At 33.8% G+C, this 21,394-nt stretch overlaps 2 protein-coding genes across 2 annotated transcripts; both read left to right on the forward strand.

The window, feature by feature from the left end:
• The first annotated feature begins 3,303 nt into the window (after window positions 1-3,303).
• LOC133681031 (probable GABA transporter 2) lies at window positions 3,304-11,753 on the forward strand. The gene is made up of 7 exons (XM_062104118.1): window positions 3,304-3,553; window positions 3,656-3,886; window positions 8,435-8,532; window positions 9,240-9,426; window positions 10,146-10,276; window positions 10,524-10,760; window positions 10,881-11,753. The coding sequence occupies exons 1-7, from the start codon at window positions 3,466-3,468 to the stop codon at window positions 11,268-11,270; spliced, it is 1,362 nt and encodes a 453-aa protein (XP_061960102.1). The 5' UTR covers window positions 3,304-3,465; the 3' UTR covers window positions 11,271-11,753.
• Window positions 11,754-14,998: 3,245 nt separating this feature from the next.
• LOC133680970 (uncharacterized) lies at window positions 14,999-15,847 on the forward strand. Its single transcript, XM_062104043.1, has one exon. The coding sequence runs from the start codon at window positions 15,219-15,221 to the stop codon at window positions 15,726-15,728; it is 510 nt and encodes a 169-aa protein (XP_061960027.1). The 5' UTR covers window positions 14,999-15,218; the 3' UTR covers window positions 15,729-15,847.
• Window positions 15,848-21,394: the final 5,547 nt, after the last annotated feature.

Here is a 21,394-nt window from a genome sequence, read left to right on the forward strand (position 1 = left end):
GCATTTAAGTTATGGAACTACTATTAGTAGTTTACTATATAGGTGGCTTATGCTACACTACAAATCAGTTTAGATTATTTCTAATATAAAAACAAGAGGTTCAAACGACGTTAATGTTTTAATAGAAGTAAGAAAAATATGAGATCTATTGACTTGATTGGGTTCAATAAGCTTGGTTAATTTAATAATATTATTAAAAAACAACATTGACAATAAATAAAATGAACATAAAATTAGCAACAATTAATTATAAAAATGAGTTGTTAATATCATGTTCGGGAGGAGGAGAAAGAAAACATCCATTGGAGACTCACTGTTTTTTCCATGGACACCACCCCACCACCAGAAGAAGCTTAGTGAGATGATTCTAACAACATTGTGAAAAACTATATGACGACACAAAAAAGGATCACATGCGTCATCAAAGCAACTACTTGGAAAACAAACCAAATAAAATATCATGAAGTGAGCATCTCATGTTTATATTTAATCAATTAAATTAATTTAATTAAAAAAATCTTATTTTCAAAAAGATAAATTTAACAATTAAAAGACTAGAGATAACCCAAATCATTTTTAAAATTAGTGAAAGATCCTATAAAAAACAAATAAAAAAAATAACAGAGCTTAATATTCAATTAAATAAATGTTGAATGATGAAACTGAAAAAATATAAGTTTAAAAAAAGGGAAAAAACCAAGTAAACCTGAGAAAATCTCCTAAATTTGGGTTAATCTTCTAAATTCATTACTCATGAAATCCTAAATCTGGACTCAATGAAGAAGATAAATTTCCAACCAATTTAATATTAAAAAATAAAATCAGAGAAAAAATATTAATTTAAAAAATCTTTCAAAGTAAATAAATTAGTAATCAAAAGAATAATGATAAAATTTGAAAAGAAAACATTAAAGATAAAATTATATATATAAAAATTAATTTTAAAAATTATCTTAAATAATTAAAAAAGAATGAATAAAAAAAGAAAAAAACGAATTTGTTGATCTATGAGTGACTAAAATGGTCACCTTGAGATGAATCAAATTCATTCCTTTTGTCTTGTCCCCTGTAATGGTCGGCTTGTGGTCGCCTACCTTTTTCTTCTCATCCTGACTTGAGTCGGCCTCGGTCTTTTATGAAAAAAGATTCCTGAAAAGTCATTTAGGCTAAGAGCCATAGTAGAGAAAGAGACCACCATTTCGCATATTTGTTGGACCGCTAAAGCGAACACAATGGTCTCCAACTAGGACCAAGAACAATTTGAATCTTGACATGTTAGGCGTTTGGTAACCTTAGGCATCTTACCAAGGAGTTGGTGGGCTCATCATGAATCTAATCTTGACATGTTGGTGGTTGGTGATAGATTAGATTGAAGTTTTTGAAGGGAAAAACCAGGGTTTAAAATTAATTTGGGGTTTAGGGATTGTTTTCTTAGAGAGGAGAGAAGAAATAAATTTCATTTTGATTGATTGAGTGTTTTTTTTAATAGAAAATTATAGTTGTTTATGTTATGTTATGTTATGTTATATATATATATGAGAGTAAATTTATGTTTTCATCTAAATTTAAAAATTGAGTTGAACCAAGATGTAAAATGTAAATTTAAAAGTATGGAAACAAAATGTAAAAATGACTAAGCTATAGGATGCTCAACGTAATTTTTTCATTATATTTTTTATTTATTGAAATATCAAATTATCCCTTGATCGACTTGGTTATAACTAAAAACTTTAGTAAAAATATAAAAAAACTCCTGGATGTCAGTTAAAATGATAATTTAATTATTTTATTGTGTTTTTAAAAAGTAAACATGAAAAAGCTCTTAAATATCAGTTAAATAATTTTTGTTTTTAAAAATCATTTAGTCATTTTCCTGTTCTTTAAAAATATAAAAATAGTTAATTATCCTTGTTTAATATGATAATGACTAATTAACCATCTTTTATATATATATATAAAAGATTGAATCATCCTTATCCCTAGACAGTCGAATAATTTTGTTTGTGAATGATAAATGGATTATTATAATATGTAGTGCACTTAGTCTAGGGCTGCCCCGTTTGTTTGCAGGAAAGTAGTTTCCTTTTGGAAAGTGAATTCCGGGGAAAGTGAATTCCGGGAAAGTGAATTCCGGGAAAGTATTTTCCGATGTTTGGTAGTGTAATGGAAAATAAGTTGGAAAACACTTTCCAGTGTTTGGTTATGTTATGGAAAATGAGCTGGAAAATAACTTATTAATATTTTATTTTTTCAAGTTTATTAAAATAATGAGGAACAAATCTTACAAATTAAAAAGTTGAATGAGAATGAAATTGAAAAAAAAATATAATTTCATAAATTATCTGAAATAAAATAAATAATAATCAAAATAATAGAGATCAAATCTAAAAAATAAAAAAAAATAAAAGGTGAAGAAATTAAAATAATAATAATTAACATTTTATAAATTATTTCAAATAAAATAAGTAAAAATCAAAAGAATGAGGACCAAATTTGATAGATAAAAAATTTCAATAAAAAAATGATAAGAAAAAAGCAAATAGCAATTATAAAAATAAGGACCAAAATTAATATAAAAATTAAATTTTAAGAGATGAAATTAAAAAATAAATATTCAAAACAAATTATATATAACAATCAAAAGTTTGAGGATTAAATTTGATATAATTAGCAAATAATGACATTTCTAAATTTTTCACAACTTCCGGAAAGTGTTTTCCGCCCAAATTTTTCAGGAAAACACTTTCCTGAAAACCAAGCCAAATTTTCCTTTGACTGGAAAGTGTTTTCCGTTGACCAACTTTTCCAATAGCAAACAAACACAAGAAAGTTTGGAAAGTGGTTTCCCGGAAACCACTTTCCTGAAAACAAACACAGCCAAAAGGGAAAACACTTTCCTAGAAATCAAACCAAATTTTTCTTTGACTGGAAAGTGTTTTCCGTTGACTGAAAAGTGTTTCCGTTGACCAGAAAGTGTTTTCCGTTGACCGGAAAGTGTTTTCCGTTGACCAACTTTCCTAATGGCAAACAAACACAGGAAAGTTTGGAAAGTGGTTTCCCGAAAAATGAATTCCGGGAAACAAACATGGCCTAAAGCGAAACCATGATATGTATATATTAATTAATTTTTAATTTTTAATTTAATTCCTGGAATCCTGAAAGGGTACTAACTACCTAAATCACCTTACAAAATCATTGGAAACCAAAGACAGGTAATTCAAAATTTAAAAAGATTTTTTTATTATTAAACACAATTAAAACTATTATCCTATCCTTTTCTGTAACCCATCAGAGACTTTGATATCCTATTCTCTCCTCGCATTATACACATCTATCTCTTTCACTGTGGGCGGCAATATGCTGCCCCTTGCATTTTAGCTTGGTTTCAACGCCTCCAATATTGACGGCCTTACGTCCGAACGTCTCTTGCTTATCACATCCACACCACCAAACAAAGCATTAGTTATGGCTCCACCTCCAAAATCTGATCCTTTCCTCGCTGACTCTGAACGTGAAGTTGATGCCGGTGCCGTCTTCGTCCTCGAATCCAAAGGTAAACAAAAGAAAAATACATGCAAAAACACTTGGCGTGACCTTTTTTTAGTTGTTTGGAAATTGAGCCTGATCCTGCAACTTCTATAATTCTTCTTTGCAGGGGAGTGGTGGCATGCCGGGTTTCATTTGACAACGGCTATAGTGGGGCCTACAATACTGACGTTACCGTATGCGTTTAGAGGGCTAGGATGGGGTTTAGGGTTCTTCTGCTTAACGGTGATGGGAATGGTGACCTTTTACGCTTATTATCTCATGTCTAAGGTGCTAGACTATTGTGAAAGGGACGGTCGTCGGCATATCAGATTCCGGGAATTAGCAGCCGACGTTTTAGGTAACTATAAACCGCCGTTCTTGTTCTTGTTTTTTTTTTTTACATGTTTTCCGTGGAATTAATTGAATTTATGGTTATTGAAAGTTCTACCATTTCTAACCAAGCAGGTGCTAAACTATAGTATTGACTTTTTCTTGTTTTAGCCGAGGTTTCTTCCAGCCTAGCTACTTGATCATTCGAATCCCTTTTACGTTAAATTTTTCTAGAGCAGACAACATGTAGCATTCTTGTTCGGTGGAATCTAATAATTAGAGCATGTTGCTTTCCGCCTTTTTAGACGGCAATCAAGCCGCTGCATTCGTTTTAATAAGTCAGTGCTTGAGATTACGGTGTTAATTATTTTTTAAAATTAATATTTTTTATTTAAATATATATATATATATATTTAAATAATATATTTTTTAAAATTTATTTTTGATATCAATAAATCAAAACTTTTTAAATTTATAAAAACATACTTTAAAATAAAAAAAATAAAATTTCAAAAATTTTAGGTTAACTTTTATGAAGGTTAATTAATTTTCAAAAGATATAAATTTTAAAACATGACTAAATATCTACTATTTAGAATAACGGTTATGTATAGAACTGATATTCAGAAATATAGTTATATTCAAGTTTTGTTATTTTTTAAAATAATATCATAAAATAAACCACAATGAATTGTCTATGAATATAATGATCTCAATACCTAATACATGAACGTCATAAAATCGATAAGAATATTGGATAGACCAAATGACATAACCATCTATATGTATAATCCATGTTGTGTTTTAAAGGCTATATTCCATTAATCTCCCAGCTTGATTCTACTGTGATAGTAGCCACTTGAGATCAATCTTGAAAAACACCTTTGAACCTGCCAACTAATCTGGCACGGTATCAAGCTATGATATTGGGTACCTATATTTTATTAGGATCTGATTATTGGCTCGACTATCCATACGTATACACCATGATCCATTCTTTTTAGAGACTAAAAGAGCTGGAATTACATATAGGCTCATACTTTCCTAGATATATCTTTTCTCTAGCAACTTCACCACCTATCTCCGTAACTCTTTGGCTTTCTTAAAGCTAAGTCGGTAAATTAGACTGTTTGGAAGACTAGAACATGACATAAGATCAATATGGTGTTCTCTCTCTCTCTCGATCTCTCTCTCTCTCTCGATCGAGAGAGAGCTCATGAGAGGTAATTCTAATGTAACTTTTATAACATCAAATCTGCAAATTCTGCCAACACGCCTTGTACTTATTTTAGGATTGTCATTAGCATCATCTTTCTCTCCCTCAAGTGTGCTACTACTAGGTATAAAGGTATATATTACTCATTCGCCCCTTATTTCCTTCATAAACTATGATAAAGACATCAAATTCTTTATATTTTTAGTCTTCGTCTCCACCTTCTCTCTTATAGGTGCCAAATCTATACGTTTCCCTTTAATGCTAAGGATATAAATGTTTTTCTATCATCATACACCATGTTTCTATCAAACTACTATGACCTCTCTAATAAAATGTAACATGCATCAATCGACACCACATCACTTTAAACAATATCAAAATACTTTTGTACTATAAAAAAGGAAACAAGATAGTGCTTATTAATAATTATTGCAATGTCTTTATTTAATCATGTTGGTTTATGGTGCTTAGGATGACTTTCAATTGGTAGTTGCAGTTTCTTCACTACCTTCATGAACACTATATTCTCGCAGCTGCCATTATCTTTTATCATATTGTAGACTTTGTTCTTGATGATACACGTAGAATGGAAAATACTAGTGTGTTACCATTCCTTTTTTGAAACCTCTTTGAGCTGCAGATGTAAACTTTAAATTCATAGTTAAGTCTAGTAATATGTGCCTCCTTAGAGTTTACAAGACCTTTAAATAAGCCAAAAAAACCCTACCTCTACTAGAAAAAAATAAAAATTCAAAAGCATAAAGGAAATAAATAAAAAATTCAAATTAAAACAAAGTTATAGGGTCCTCATACACCTTGAATCGAGGAGCAGCTCTCGAATTGAATGAAGGCTTGCTGATGGTGAGTTCCCGCACCGTGACCTATGTGTTCGCCGCGGCATCGAGCATCGACTAGGAGCAAATCCCTAGCTTGCTTCCTAGTCCCCAACTTATGAAGCATGTAGTGCCCGCCAAGCACTTAATCGACGAGTCACATTTCAGGAATGAGATATTGTTCAGTGCCAGCTCATTAGCAAACTTGTGACTGTATCTAAACAAACCTAGAAAAAATAACAAATTTGGTCTAAACAACAACTTTTTGGATTAATTTCAGGAGATTTAATGGTATGATGAACAATAAAGTGATTCTTAATGGGAAACTGCCTGTAGAATCACTTAGAAAACTTTGAACCCAATCAAACGATTAGATCTCTTGTTATAGTCTTTTTAAGCCACTACACTTGTTTGACACAACCAATTTGACACAACCAAACCTCCTCTTATTTGTGGCGTATTTTTATTTAGTTCTGGCATATGCTCGTCCAAATATCTAAAACTTTTAGTTTCAGCAAGGTTGTCTGCATCACCATTACTATGAATTAAATATTTTATTTTTTATAGTTTTCAAGGAAATGATGAGCCAAGGGTGTAGCTGTTTTAACCTAGCCAACACGTTACTGGAATCCTCTAATGTTGGCGGAGGTGATGGGGTTGGAGATGCTGAAGAAGAAGAATAGGCATAAAGAATAACAACCCTTATTGTTGTTCAATAAAATAAATTAAAAGAAACTATTGAAAATTAATTATATCTTTCATTCTCGATTGATAACACAATGGACCTATAAAATCAAACATTTACAGAGATCTCATCTCCATTTTTCTTTCTTCACAAGGCTTTCAACACTATGCAAATATCCTCAATTAGGTCAGTTTCCCCATACTTCTTTTTATCTCAACTAAATCTACAAGAAAACAACATAAAACTCTGAACACATGACATTTATATTTAAAAGAAGATTATAACATAAAGATAAGGTCAAACTATCATATTCCAACAAGGGTTTTAAACACTAGTTCAATAAAGATTCTAAATGGAAAAACTGCTTGAGCAGTATATATAAAGAAAGGAGGCCTCGTAGTTAGAAATTTCTTTTTCTTAGTACTAGCCCTAAACCAATCATTCAATAACATTCGTAGATGTTCGAAAATAATTTCCTTGCTGTCTTGCTCTCCTTTTCTTCCAAGTTCTTCTACCGATTATTGAAAACATATTAAACACTCAAGTGTTTAACCTCTCATGCTCTTATTCATTGATATACAACACACACACTTAAAAATCTGAATACATGACACATATTTTTATTGGGAGGTTATAGGATAAATATAAGTTTAAACTATATATTATATGAACAAGGGTTCTAAATACTAGTTCAATGAGGATTTTAAACCGCAAATACTAGAATTTTTGATCAAGTAATCCTTCTCGTATCTCAACATTGTAAACCTCTAGAGATGCAAAATTTATTAGATTAATATTTCAGAAATAAAATAAGATTTTAGAATTTTATGTATTTTAACTCTATTTCCGCTCATTCTCCTTCTTTTTGTGTTTGCTGCTACCCTTGTTGCTTCCGCCTGCAATAAAGCTGTGAAATGGAATGACTGAGGAATCTAGACGATGCTCTAGGACCTAAGATGCCTTAATAAGTGGAAGCAATATCTAGCATGATTAAAATCATTGGAGGTATCCTGAAAAAAAAAAAAAACTCAATGGAGGATAATGAAACATCCACTTCTTTGCCAATATGCTATCTGTTTTCTTTTTCTTTCATTTTTTCCGGCCATGGGTACTAGCTGATCTTTTTGGTCAGAATATCCATAAGCAATGTGTCTAGCCAAAGTCCAGTTTTTCACAGGGCTTGTCATCGCTTATGTCCATACGACACTCACGCTGAGCTAGAATTTTTCTCATTAGTAATTTATTTAGTTTTACTTTATGTCAAAACATGTAATGAATTAAGTGATGATTATTGTTCTTTTGAAATTACTTGAAGACATACATAGGAGAGCAGTCCTCTGTTTCTTTACAGCGCTTCTTGCTACTGGAGAACTATTAATGAATGGAATGCTAAATTTACCCAAATATTCTTCTCATAATCACTTAAAGAAATTTTAACCATTGGATTTATGGAATCCATCCTCAATGCATTAGACTTTTTGGAAAGTGATTTCAGAACAAGATTAATTAGCAATACTCTTTCCATTGAAGCTCAGCATAGAAGGCTAAATAGAGATTTAAGACTTCATGACAGAACATGTTGTATATCAAATTTAGATTGTGCAACTGTTAGAAAATGACGGGGGAAAAAAACTCTCTTTGGTGCTCTTTTTGTTTACATGTCTAGAATAGCTGCTTCCTTTTGATGTCAGTATTTCAAGTAGGGAAAACGAGCATATTGTAACTCTTGTGATTTTATTTCTTTTGATGAATGTAACTCTTTGTCAATCATTTGAAGCTTAAAGCTTAACCTAAGAACTAATAAAACAGAAGTTTGAAGTTTTGCCTTCTATGTTCTTACAGGGTCCGGATGGATGTTTTATTTTGTCATAGTCATTCAAACAGCCATCAATACGGGAGTTGGTATAGGAGCAATATTGCTTGCAGGGGAATGCCTTCAGGTTTTGTTCAATCTCTTAATGCTTCTATAATGCAGAAACTGATAGAAAATGTTCCCTTCCAATATAGTCTTGGTATTTTGCTTGTTATATTTGACTAAACCCTATCTTTTTCTTGCAATAGCGACAGGCTTTATCTTTTCTGCAAGCCAATCTATGCTTCTCTTTTCTAGTGGGGGACTTGTGGGCCAGTGCATTCATATTTGTGGGCCTGTAGTGGTTTTTGTTCGAATCTGATTACTCTCATTTCACACGATGACAATAGAAAAAGTATGAATTTGAAGCATCAGTGCCTGCCAAATTCAGTTTCATGATATTTTTGACACTAGATCAGTCTATATTTATCACAGAATTAACGTTTGGAGACATTTGGAAATGTTTTGATCACCCAGCAAAAACAAAAAAAGGTCATTGACACTTCCATCGAGTGATTCCGTGTTGTGTTCTGAGCAAAATCCAAATATTACTGCTTATTTAGGGAAATACCACTTGAAGGAACCTTCATTAATAATATGTGTTTATTTGGGGCAAACTGTGAATATAGAGAATCATTAGTTTCTTGCAGATTTAAATGACAGGGTTTTGGCCGACTTTTGACGTAATACCATCTTGCACCTGTTTGTAGTTCTTACAGCTAAATGTAATCCTGGATTTTTAATGCTAATTTAACTTGATGGTTCCTTTTCCGATTTCCAATTTGAGTTGTGAAGATCATGTACTCCAGTCTTTCTCCTGATGGACCCCTGAAGCTGTACGAGTTCATAGCAATGGTGACAGTGGTGATGATAGTTCTCTCTCAGTTTCCAACGTTCCACTCCCTCAGACATATCAATCTGGCTTCACTATTTCTCAGTTTGGGCTACAGTTTCATTGTTGTCGGTGCCTGTATTCATGCAGGTATATTGACCTTTCTTTCAATCTTCATTTATGTCATTTGCCTGATCAAAAGCATTTAGATGGTATGAAAACAAATAAAACTATGTGCGAAATGCCATTCGACGCTGTATTTAAAAAAATAAATCAGTTGTAGTGAAAGTAGAGGAAGGCCTCTCTCATTCCCTGAATCACAGGATGTACTTTTAAGCAAAGCAGAATTCCTGATTGCATTCTTTCAACTCAAATCCCATAATGAAATAGATATTTAATGTTCATTCTAGCTGTGATTTATGACTTGTTTTCGCCTCGTGGAGTAGCTGCAACCACCGTATCCTGTTTTTAAAACTAACCAGAACCCATGAAATGAAAGATGAATAAGATTACACGTTGGGAATAGGATAGGAATTAAATCCTAGGCCATCCCTCCTTTACTAATGTGTAGTGAATAGGTGATGTGCATCTTGGAAAGTGCAACCTATGATTGAAATGGTGCTAGGCCAGACATGGGCCAATTTTGATATGGAACCTGACTTGTAGATTGGTTTGTGATCCTTAACTATTGGTCCTAATAATTTCCAGGTGGCTACTATCCAGAGGAAGTAGTTGAACTTGTCAGCATGTGTTCGTTCAGTTTATTAAATTGTGTTTGTTATCTTGGGGACAAACTAAAATGACCCTGCAAGAGTTAAATCTTATTTGAAATAAGAAAATGTTTTTCACACCTTGCATTTGCCTTGTAGGTCTGTCAAAAAATGCCCCTCCGAGGGACTATTCCTTAGAATCTTCAGAGTCAGCAAGGGTCTTCAGTGCATTCACTTCCATCTCCATAATAGCTGCAATCTTTGGGAATGGAATACTGCCTGAAATACAAGTAAATTTCAGCTCATACTTCATAAATCCTATGTTGAACACTTTCGAACCAACTAGACTATAAGATTTGATTGATTCAACTAAATTGCATGATCATTCTCGCTGAATGAGGTGTGACCTATCCGTTGGTGTTAATTCTGTGTGAATAGTAATTTGGTTGAGGGATCATTCTATAAGAAAAATGAATAATACTTGATGGTCTTGATACATGCTTTTATTGATACAATTCTGCTACGCCATGAATACAGGCTACTTTGGCTCCACCTGCTACTGGGAAGATGGTAAAAGGCCTTTTGATGTGTTATACTGTAATACTTGTTACTTTCTACTCAACTGCAATGTCTGGATACTGGGTGTTTGGTAACAAATCTAACTCAAACATTCTCAAAAGCCTAATGCCTGATGAGGAGCCTTCCTTGGCCCCAACATGGGTTCTTGGCATGGGTGTTGTCTTTGTTCTGCTTCAGCTCTTTGCTATTGGCCTCGTAAGTTCACAGATTCACTCTTCAAATAATCTATAGAAAATTTGAATAGCCATTTCCCATTTCTTTTTAGGTTTCAGACTCTCATTTCTATTGAGGTAACATTTCCCCAACATAATGCAGGTTTATTCTCAAGTAGCATATGAGATCATGGAAAAGAAATCTGCTGATGTCCAGCAAGGAATGTTCTCCAAAAGGAATCTAATTCCGAGGATAGTTCTTCGAACTCTTTATATGATATTCTGTGGATTTATGGCGGCTATGCTTCCTTTCTTTGGAGACATCAATGGTGTCGTAGGAGCTATTGGTTTCATCCCTCTAGATTTCGTACTTCCAATGCTCCTCTACAACATGACCTTCAAACCTCCGAAATCATCCCTCACCTACTGGCTCAATCTCTCCATAATGGTTGTCTTTACAGGTGCAGGACTCATGGGTGCATTCTCCTCAACAAGGAAATTGGTCCTTGATGCCAAAAAGTTCAAGCTATTTAGCAGCAATGTCGTAGATTAACTTGAAAGTAAATGAAACCGGTGTTCATGCTCTCCAATGCAACAGGTATTAGCTGCTTCAAGATCCAGAAAGTGCACAGCTACATGCCAATATGAAGTGAAATATCATTTACACGGTGATGAAAGAAAGTTGAAGTGAAGGCATTCAGCTTATAGCACCAAACATACTAATCAGTAGCTGGATAACTTGATAAATTGTATACTGTCACTGCATAAAAGGCATAGTATTTTAGCCAAAAAGGATGAGATAAGATATGCGACAGCAAATTAGCATATATAAGAGTGCCGTAGAGCATGGTCTAATTGAAATCGTTCCCTGTGAGGATCTCAGGCCATTATTTTTCACATAGAACGACATTAGCTTATGTAAGCACGTACTTTGTTTCTTCAGAAACTGGAGAAAAACTAATCCTTACCGCATGATTGTTTTGGAAAATCAGGCAGCAATACCTTTGTTTCTATAAAATAAATAAAATTTATTCCATGAGCAGGGAACGGTCACATCATATAGGGTTCGTGTCCAAACAGATGATTGTTTCAGCCTCTAAAGGGTTCGCAAATCATGTAATTGATTCTTGGATTTCATGAAGTTCGCAGTGGGTTTGGTAATAAAAGACGACTTTTTGGGCGGTGGCGTCACGGCCAGCCCTCGGTGATGTGAGATAAAAGCTTTTGAAAGAGAGAGTTTTCTCTTTGGGGTGAATCAAACTTATCCTATCTAGCACCAGCCAACAAAATTACCATTTACATATACTAAAGGACCTATTCCTCGTTTAATTAAATCATTATTATGAAGCCCATTCGTTTCCTATTTTTAGTAGAGAATTATTATATTTTTAGCATGCAGATTTTATGATATTTTCTATTTGAGTTTCTTTATTGTTTTTGTTAATTGAATGTGTAAACCTTCAATACTTTTTAATAGTTAGTATTAATTTTTTACACTCCTGTGTTGTTTAATTTATTTTTTAATTAACATGAATGTTTAGGTTAATTAATCATATGAATTCTAAAATTAATAATTATATAAATTTTTAGTGACCATCATATTAGTAATCACATGATTTAAATCTAGAATCTTTTTAAAAAATTAATCTCAAAATCCTACACTAATCACCTAATTTTTGTTAATGTATACTGTATGCGCTGTCAAAATACGTAAATTTAACATGTCAACTCAAAATAACTTGTTACAAAAAGAACTCAAACTAACCGTCAAAGAAGGCATTAAAAAGGTGGGAAGTACAAGGTGAGAAAACGTTGTGAAAGGTCAACCCTTCGCATTTTTTCATCTTAAAGCTTAAGTTTATACGATTATAGAATATTTGATACAGATCCTTTGAAATATGTCACATGCTAGGAGACTGTATACCTAAATTATTGGAAAACCACAATCTTGACATTTCAATTTATTATTTTGCGTGTTTAAATGATGTGAGGGATATATTTTTAAAATTGCTTATATTATATATTTAATTTTGAATTGCTCAATTAAAAGCATTAATTTTTCTTCGTATATTCAATTTCACCAACAAAAATCCTCATTAAAATCGATGTCTATAAATATATCTTCATGCAAAATCTCTATAACTAATCTCCATGTTTTCATTAAATCTCTATATGTTTCTACAATATTTTTAAAAAGGATCAGATATCCTTCTCCAGGTTTCTATCTACGACTATCTATCTTTAAAAATCAGATATCCTTATCTAAATCTCTGTAACCATGTATCTCCAAAAAAATCAAGTATCCTTCTTTAGTTTATGTGACTACTCATAGGACACTTCCCTCTAAAATTCATTCACAAATCATATCACTTATTTGTATGCTTATTTTTTTATTATTAGATTGCTTCTCTTAACAAGCAAGACAATTAAACTCTTATTTCTTTTACAGAAATGTTAACAAAATTATAAGGATAACCCTCGTGCAGACACATTCACGATACAAAATAAGTTTTCTTCCCCTGTACACATGATAGATAAGTCCTTTAAATATGTTGTTTATAAAACTTGAGGGCAAATGATGGTGCATGGTTTTTTAAATAAATTTTGAGTTGTTTGGGTCTAAGCCCAAGTGGCTAGACTCGCTGCTCAAATTCTCTTTCCTCCTCCCACTTTTATTCATCTCCTACTACCACACATGTTGTACAAATCATACTCGGGCACAATTTAATGCTTTATTGACATATACTTTGCAAGTACACATTTTTATGTGGGGTTAGCATCACATTTCTTGTTAATGATCGCAATGCGAACACGCACCATATTGTACGTAGAGCAAGTGCCTCTTTTCTCATCTATGATTATTTCTTGCTAACATAATACCGTCAATTATCAACTCTCCACCAATAACAAAGCATGAACTATAACCAATGATAGACACTAACCTTTAAACCAATCATATAATTCTTCATGTTTCGATGTAAGCTAATGTGTTCAAAATCAATAAATATTTTAGGTCATTAGATAAACATTATAGGTTCTCAAATATAACGATTAAATGCAACATATTTTTGTAGCTCTTCGTATTTTCTTTTATATATCATTTTCATTTCTCTTCCACGCTTACTAACTTAAGTATTGAAAAGAGATTTTTTTGTTCCATGAAAAACTTGTTTTTTCCGGATATAACCAATCCCACACATGAAGTCCATACACCTTGGTTCAAGATCATAGCCCATGAAAAATTCAATTTTTATGTGAAGTTTTTTCACAAATGCTTAAATATTCGAAGGTGTTATAAGGAGTAACGTTATTTTGCTATTCTATGATGATCCTTGCTTTTATCCTTTTGACTAGATCTGGCAAATTAAGGTTGCATATACTTGTGCTTGTGCTGAAATAAGACCTAGCATTTCTTGTTTCCTACCTAACTCCCATTTTGAGAGGAAGATTAAACCATGCACGTATGAGCCGCTTTCACTGTCACACGGTGCCAGCTAGGTTTCAATTTTTATTTTTATTTTCCTCAAGTGACTTCGGACACAATTTGCTTAATTTAAGGCTTAGTGTCAGGCCAGAGGGCCACTATATGGAACGCAAATAAAATAAACAAAAAAGAGAGAGTAATAATTGACCAGAGAATAGCAAAAATAATATGATATTCACATCAGAATTGCATGAAATGAAGAAAAAAAAAGATTAAATGGATATCACAGTATTTATCTGCATGATCAAACAGGGGATCCACATCCTTGATTAAGAAAAACAAAGAAAACAGCTGTTCAGTCCCTGCATTCATGCTTAATAATGATCAATGCCATAATTTAATTAGAGAGTCATTAAGACATAATTAACCAAGTTAGATCTTTGAAGATTTGGTTACAAGTCCCCCTCAAAATGCCCCTTATTCACAGGAGTTCTTGTACAACCGTAGCTCACCCAGCAAATCAAAATTATTAAGCCGCCTAGCTACCTCACATATAATCAAATCATACCTTACAAATCTTCTAACGTAAATCAAACTAAGCCAACAAGACCTCGAGAAAGGACAAGATGGTGTTGTGTTCTGCAGATATTGGAAGAAGGATGTATAATCATGTGATCGACTATATATTATAATTGTATGCTTAACTTTTGGTGGCAGGATTAAGGTCACGTCAAGAGCATCTTAAAAATGTGACTAAATGTTGCTTTATATATTAAACCAATCTATTAAATATACAGAAAACTCCAAGATAGTCTAAAGGCGACCATCATTCAATAAATGCAGACTAGGAAGATGGTAAATTCAATGGTCCGTGTGTGAAGGCCGTGAAGATTGTAACTCTTGCTTTCTTTTCAGGTCATAGCCAACGCGCTTGCTTATTTACCTACCATTAGAAAAGCAAGTGCAGTTGCAACCTTCCCATCTCTTTGTTTTTTCTCTCAAATCTTCTCTTCTAGTTATACCCATCCCCTTCGATTTGTCTCACTCTCTTCGCTTGTATTTTGCTGTTCTTGCGTTATGGAGAAGATTCAAGGAAAGAATAAACGCCAAGAACAGAAACAGAAACAAAACCAAAACCAAAACCAAAACCAAAAAAACCTACAAGCTAATAATAAGGCTCTTGTATGGGATTGTGGAAGCTCACTATATGACTCCTTTGAGCTTAAGTCTTTCGAGCGTCAACTTGATTCAGCAATTAATTCAAGAACCTTATCCATGCCTCATTTTCCTGATCGTCAAGTACTAACTCCTCCTCCTCCACCACCTAAGAAACCATCAAAGATTTCGCGGTCACTCAACAAATTCCTGAAATCCATGTTCAAATCTAAACAAAATTCTAGCACCATGTTTCGGGTTCAAGAGCGATTGCAAGATGAATACTACGTCATCTATGATAAGTCCGGAGCTCTTACAACCATTCCTGAAGTGCCTGAAATTGATTTTGGAGGGTTTTCGCCTGAGATTAATTCACTGGTAAGAAAGACTGTATCCGACAGGTTTACGGCCGCCTCCATCGGTATTTCATGAGCTTAACACTCTACCTGGTTGTAGATCATATGAATATTAATTAGTTAATGTCTTCTATGCTGTAGACTTTTGTGTTTATAATAGAGAATTTGATGTTTTAGGAGGGCTTTTTTAATTCATCTTTTTGTAATCTTTTTGTCCATGTTGCTTAAGAATTTAAATTTTTTACCATTTCATGGTTTGAATAACTAGTGAAGTTGCTAATGAGGTCAATATCTTGTGGTTAAGAAGTTTGAACCAATATTATTCTCGATTTTCCCTTGAATTATATAGCTGAGAGTCTCAGCTATATAATTCAAGGGCCTGAGAGTTTCAATTGATCAAATGTGCAGAATACAAATTCGTGAGATGCATGCCTCCAATTTTCATTGCCTTGCAGCTGATCATTGGCTAGCTTAATTCAGTACTCACAATCAGATAATTTATTGAAAGAAAACAAACTTAAAGTGCTTATAAATGTCTAATACCGCCGGGAGTCATTACTGGCAATTAAGGCAGGCCAACCTAATACTTCAATCATGCTGCCATATTTAGGAAACATTTTTGCATAATCTCCCTTCTTAAATTGTCCCAAACCACATCATGAAGCTTCAAGAAGGATTCGAATATTAATTAGGAATGTTATTTGTATCCATAAAAGGCATTATTGTTTAACGAAAATAGTGATTTTATAATATAATTACTCTATCTAATTTAATTAATCACATAAACTTGAGTTGAACACGTATAGAAAGTGATGTCCAACTCAGTATTGCATGTTTTTCTTCAATCAATTTCAATATAGTTTGCCTTAAAAGGGTAGTTAGATCTAGTAGTCAAAGCCATTAACTCATTTCTTTGATTTTATGAGTTTGCGTCTTGAAAATTTAATGATTTGACAAGTTTACCTAGTCAATTAATTCGTAAATTCACCTACAACAAACTATAATCAAATAATGGTGGTTAACACTGAAAAATATTGGTGATTTGACAAGTATACCTAGTCAATTAATTCGTAAATTCATCTAAAACAATCTCTAATCAAATATTGGTGGTTAACACTGAAAAATGCTTCACAACATAAACTTCTTAACCTTGTTTGCTGACTTAAAACTATTGATAAGTTTCATGTTGATGAGTTCTAAAATTCAAGATGCTTAGGAATAAAATTGATGTATTTGATAATTGGTTAATTTTTTAGTTCAAGTAATCTAATATATTCTATTTAGTCAATGTGTCTGGTGGCTTGATATAAAAAATCTAGGTGGTAGGAGGTGATGTCTAGTTAGCCAAGATGACTAGTAGTTATACCAGTAATAGTTGATGCCTGGTAAGCCAATGTGGTTGATACTTTAAAAGGATTCTCTTTTATCGACGTAGGGACTCTCTGATGGTAAAGTTAGTATCTTTATAGAGAGCGAAAGTGTAATGATATTTTAGAGAAATAAGATTTGAAAATATGTATGCAGAAAGTGTTAAAAATAAAGAGATTGTAAATTTTGAGTTTGAAGGATTCATGGTGTATTTATAGCTTATGGATCTTGTCTTTATATGGAGTGTAGGGGTTGAAATATAATTTCACCATTATGATATTTTGATTTATATTTTACTCAAAATAATATGTATAGGATCAGTGAAGAATACTACGTGGGGTCCCAAAAAAAATTCTTGGCGAGTGTTAGGCTCGGCCAAGGTGTTTGAGCTCATTAAAAATAGAAAATAGGTCTAGACGCGCTACCGTGATCTAAGCATGTTGTGCTCGAGGTGCGCGCCCGAGCCCAAGAGGGTGCTGAAGTGCATGCCCAGCACCTTTGTTGGGCTTCCACCCAACACCTTGTGTGCTGGGCAGCATGCCCAACCAAGTGTAAGGCACATACCTAGCACACAAGGTGTTGAGATGCATTCCCAGCACCTTACATGCTGGATGTACACCCATCCTAGCATGGGCTCGGGCTTGGTAGCCCTAGCCCAAGCCCATCCCTTTTTTAGGTTTATTTTGGAGGATTGTTTTGGTATATTTATTTTTTTTGGGTTTAGGTCCATATTATTTGGATCCACCAGCAGCCTCCCAAGGCTTTTTCATATTAATCTACAAAGACTTATAAAAATATTAAGCTACCATAACAAGATCGTCGAATTTTCTTCATATAAGAAGATGAGTTAAAACTTGGGTAATAAACTAGAGAGCCCGTGTGTAGGGGCGTGCACCATGCTTGAAAAAATCTCTAAGTATATAAAGAGAAACCATGAAGGAACCCATATTTAGAAAAACTCTTAAAGGAGTGTGGTGAGATATAAAAGACTCCATACTTAGAAAATTTTTCTAAGAGGTCAGGGAAACTTATAGAGAAGAAACCTATATTTAGAAAAAATTTTAAGTGATTGATGGAAACCCATGGAGGGTAAGCCTATACTTAGTAAATATTTTAAAAGGATGAAAGGAACCCAAGAAGAGTGAACTATGAGGACGTCCATACTTCGAAAATTTTCTAAAGGGCTAAGGGGAACTCAAAGAGGGTGATTTTAATGTACTAGGAAAACCAAGTTCATCCCTTAGAGAGTAGTTTCACTAAAGTGTGAGAGGTATGTGACCTCTCTAGTTCTGGTGTGGGGGGCTTTCAGTAGTGCCAATCTGAGACTATATTGGAGAGGCGAGAGATCCAAAATCAACCCTTGATGAATTGGTGAGAGATCCTTAGACATCACCTAGAGAATGAGGGATCACATGTCAACCCTTGATGAATTAATGAGAGGTCATTAGGCATCACCTAAAGAATGGAGGATCCCATATCAACCCCTAGTGAATTGGTGAGATGTTTTTATACATCACTTGAAGAATGTGTCAGTCCAAGATTGCATTGGAGATCTATAGATAAGAAATGTATATCAGATAGAATATTTTTATTTCAAAAATAAACCTACATTCTCTCTAAAAATTATGGTCCTAATGTGATCTAAGTGCTAAGTATAGGGGAGATTTTTTCAAACATGTCGCGGAGTTGGTAATTGTTCATCTTGGCTACCATAATAGCCTTGAATTGGTGATCCCATTTTGTTTCAAAGGGGTAGTAAATCTTTAGGCTACATCAAGTGCTTATAAATTGGTCCTTTATGGTTTTTCCTCAAGCCTTTGTTTCTATTAGGAGAATGATTTTGCTTGGAAGACCTATACTAGTTTTCCATGTAAGAATAAAGAGGCTCATGTCGTAACAAATTGAACTCTTCCACCCGTATATGATTTTCCATAACCTGTTTCATGTTGAGCAAACTTCTATTTGGTAAGGCATAAAGTTTTTCTAGAGGGCATATTTTCTTACCTCTCTTATCAAGGCCTCTAAGGCTACTAGCTCAAGGAATTCTTTCACATTGAGCATCTCTTCATTGAATCTCTTTAAATATGTTTGTGTGGACTCACTCTCTTGTTAGGTAACACCAAATAGCTTTATAGAGCTTTTATGGGCTGGTATACTAATGCTGAAACATGCTACTGGCTTAGCGTAGAGGTCATTAAACTCTTTGATGGATTTTGTCTCTAAATTATTGTATCATATATGTGCAGACCTTCAGAAAGTTGTGGGGAGGATTTTGCACACTAAGCTATTATCCTATATGAACAACTCCAAGTTACCGCACATATTTTTTACATACTCTCTTGGGTCAGCCAGACCAACATAGTTGTCCAAGCTCATTTTTATGAAAATATAATCCTTGAAGAGTCAAGTTTTCAATACTTTTTTGGACAAGGAACAACCCCTCCACTAATTGGGGTTGTAGTCATTCTCTTGAGTATACTCATGTACAAACCTTCTCTTAGTCATTTTTATGTTAGGCTCTTAGGATCCTGAGGATTTTGACATGGAACGACAATTATGTGTTCATCTACAGGCTCTAGGTGAGACTGTTGGTCGTGGCATTGGCGCGTAGTATGTTCCCAAGGGTATCAAAACTTATTGGGGTGGCAATGTCTGATTTTAATCTTGGGTTTCCAATACGGTCTGAGTTAGGAGTCGCTCCTAACTAGTGAGTTGTTGAAGGTCTGGTTGGTAGAAGTGTTCGTGGTAACGTGTAGATTTGTTATGCATCCTAACTCAGGTGTGTTTTGGTTGTATACCATGGAATGACCTGGAAGTGCTAAAAATAAGTTTTAGAAACTGATGGTTTTTTTATTAGTTTCCCACAAACGATGTCAACTGATGAGTTCTAAAATCCAAGATTTTTAGGAATAAGGTTGATGTGTTGGATAATTAGTTAATCTCTTAATTTAAGCAATCTGATTCATTCTCTATAGTTAAGATGTCTGGTGACTTGATATAGAAAGCCTAGGTGGTGACTGATGTGTGCTCTCGGCGCATGGACTCGGACTGCCAAGTCGGAGTCCAATGAATTTTTTTTAACCTATTTAGGAGGATTTCCTGATTAGTTTTATTTGGGTACATCACATGTAATGTTGCTGACCGGATACATACATATAACATGAACTCAATAATTTTAAAAGGGTGAGAAGCTGGGTATATTTTCGTTGCGAAGCATATTAATTTACCCATACCCGGGGAGTGAGTACGCTTCCTAATTCCTATCCACGTGACCTATTTTTGTGACCACACGGTCAGAGAAAATAAAATAGTTTGAAAATGTGGACCGTTGAAAAACTTACCCTGCATTTATTAACAAGCTTGAGCCTGGAAAGAAATGATCCAACCCAGTCCCACGTCTTTATAAAACTTGATGACAGCAGCCTCTCTCGAACAGTGAGGTGGGCCATAAGATTATTTAGGAGGCCTTCCATATAATTTCCAGGTAGGTGGATCAATTTATCATGGAGGGTCCTAACTCCTCAGAAGTTTTTTTTTTTTTTTAATGGATTTGAAAAACATAGAAAATTGAATAAAAATAAATTGAACCATTATTGAGCCCTCAGATAATGTAGTGCTACTATTCTGGCCCTTTCCCATCAAATTGATGCTTTTCTTGCGTTTTATTTGGTTAATTTCATTTTACACTCTTGAAATATACTATGTATAGAATACTGCGAGGACGATACAAGCAAAACTAGTCACTGGTGGCATGTGCATCCCATTCCGCCACGTGTCCTCCTCTCGTACCTCATCATCATTGTCACACACACCCATTCACCTAACAAGGCATATCCAACGGTCGCCAATACAATTAAAACAAGTAGGACCCATTCAATTCTTTCCTCTGGTTAATAAATCACTTCACCCCGCACGCACATGAAATTAACCCCTTCTCTGGTGCTACTAAAATACACCGCCATTACCAGTGATGATGCATGCCCTAAGAGACGGCGGGCTGCTAGATGGGCTGATAACGGGCCTTAAAATTAGGAAGTTTATTGGGCCTGGCTCGAATGGGTGATTGCATTTAGGGCCATTCTGGGGGGGTGTTATGTGTGCTTCTGGCCATGTTAGCAGATGGAAATTAGAGGGCTATTTTGAAGCTTGCAATCAAATACGAAGGCGGAGTTACTCTGTACAAAGAGATTGTATTTTTCTATTCATCACATGAAAAAAGGGGATGCAAGCATATCATTATCAAAAATTAATGCATATTTATTTTTGTATTTTAAAAAAACATTCATTATTTTTTAAAATTAATAACTTTTTTTTGTTTTAAAATTATTTTGATGTGTTAATCTCAAAAATAATTTTTAAAAAATAAAAAATATT

Source organism: Populus nigra, chromosome 1, assembly GCF_951802175.1.
Source record: "Populus nigra chromosome 1, ddPopNigr1.1, whole genome shotgun sequence".
Classification (NCBI taxonomy): Eukaryota; Viridiplantae; Streptophyta; class Magnoliopsida; order Malpighiales; family Salicaceae; genus Populus; species Populus nigra.

Coding starts and splice junctions, on each gene's coding strand:
- LOC133681031 (XM_062104118.1), top strand. CDS start 3,466: ATGGCTCCACCTCCAAAATCTGATCCTTTCCTCGCTGACTCTGAACGT. Junction 3,887..8,434: donor ATTAGCAGCCGACGTTTTAG/GTAACTATAAAC, acceptor ATGTTCTTACAG/GGTCCGGATGGATGTTTTAT. Junction 9,427..10,145: donor CGGTGCCTGTATTCATGCAG/GTATATTGACCT, acceptor TTTGCCTTGTAG/GTCTGTCAAAAAATGCCCCT.
- LOC133680970 (XM_062104043.1), top strand. CDS start 15,219: ATGGAGAAGATTCAAGGAAAGAATAAACGCCAAGAACAGAAACAGAAA.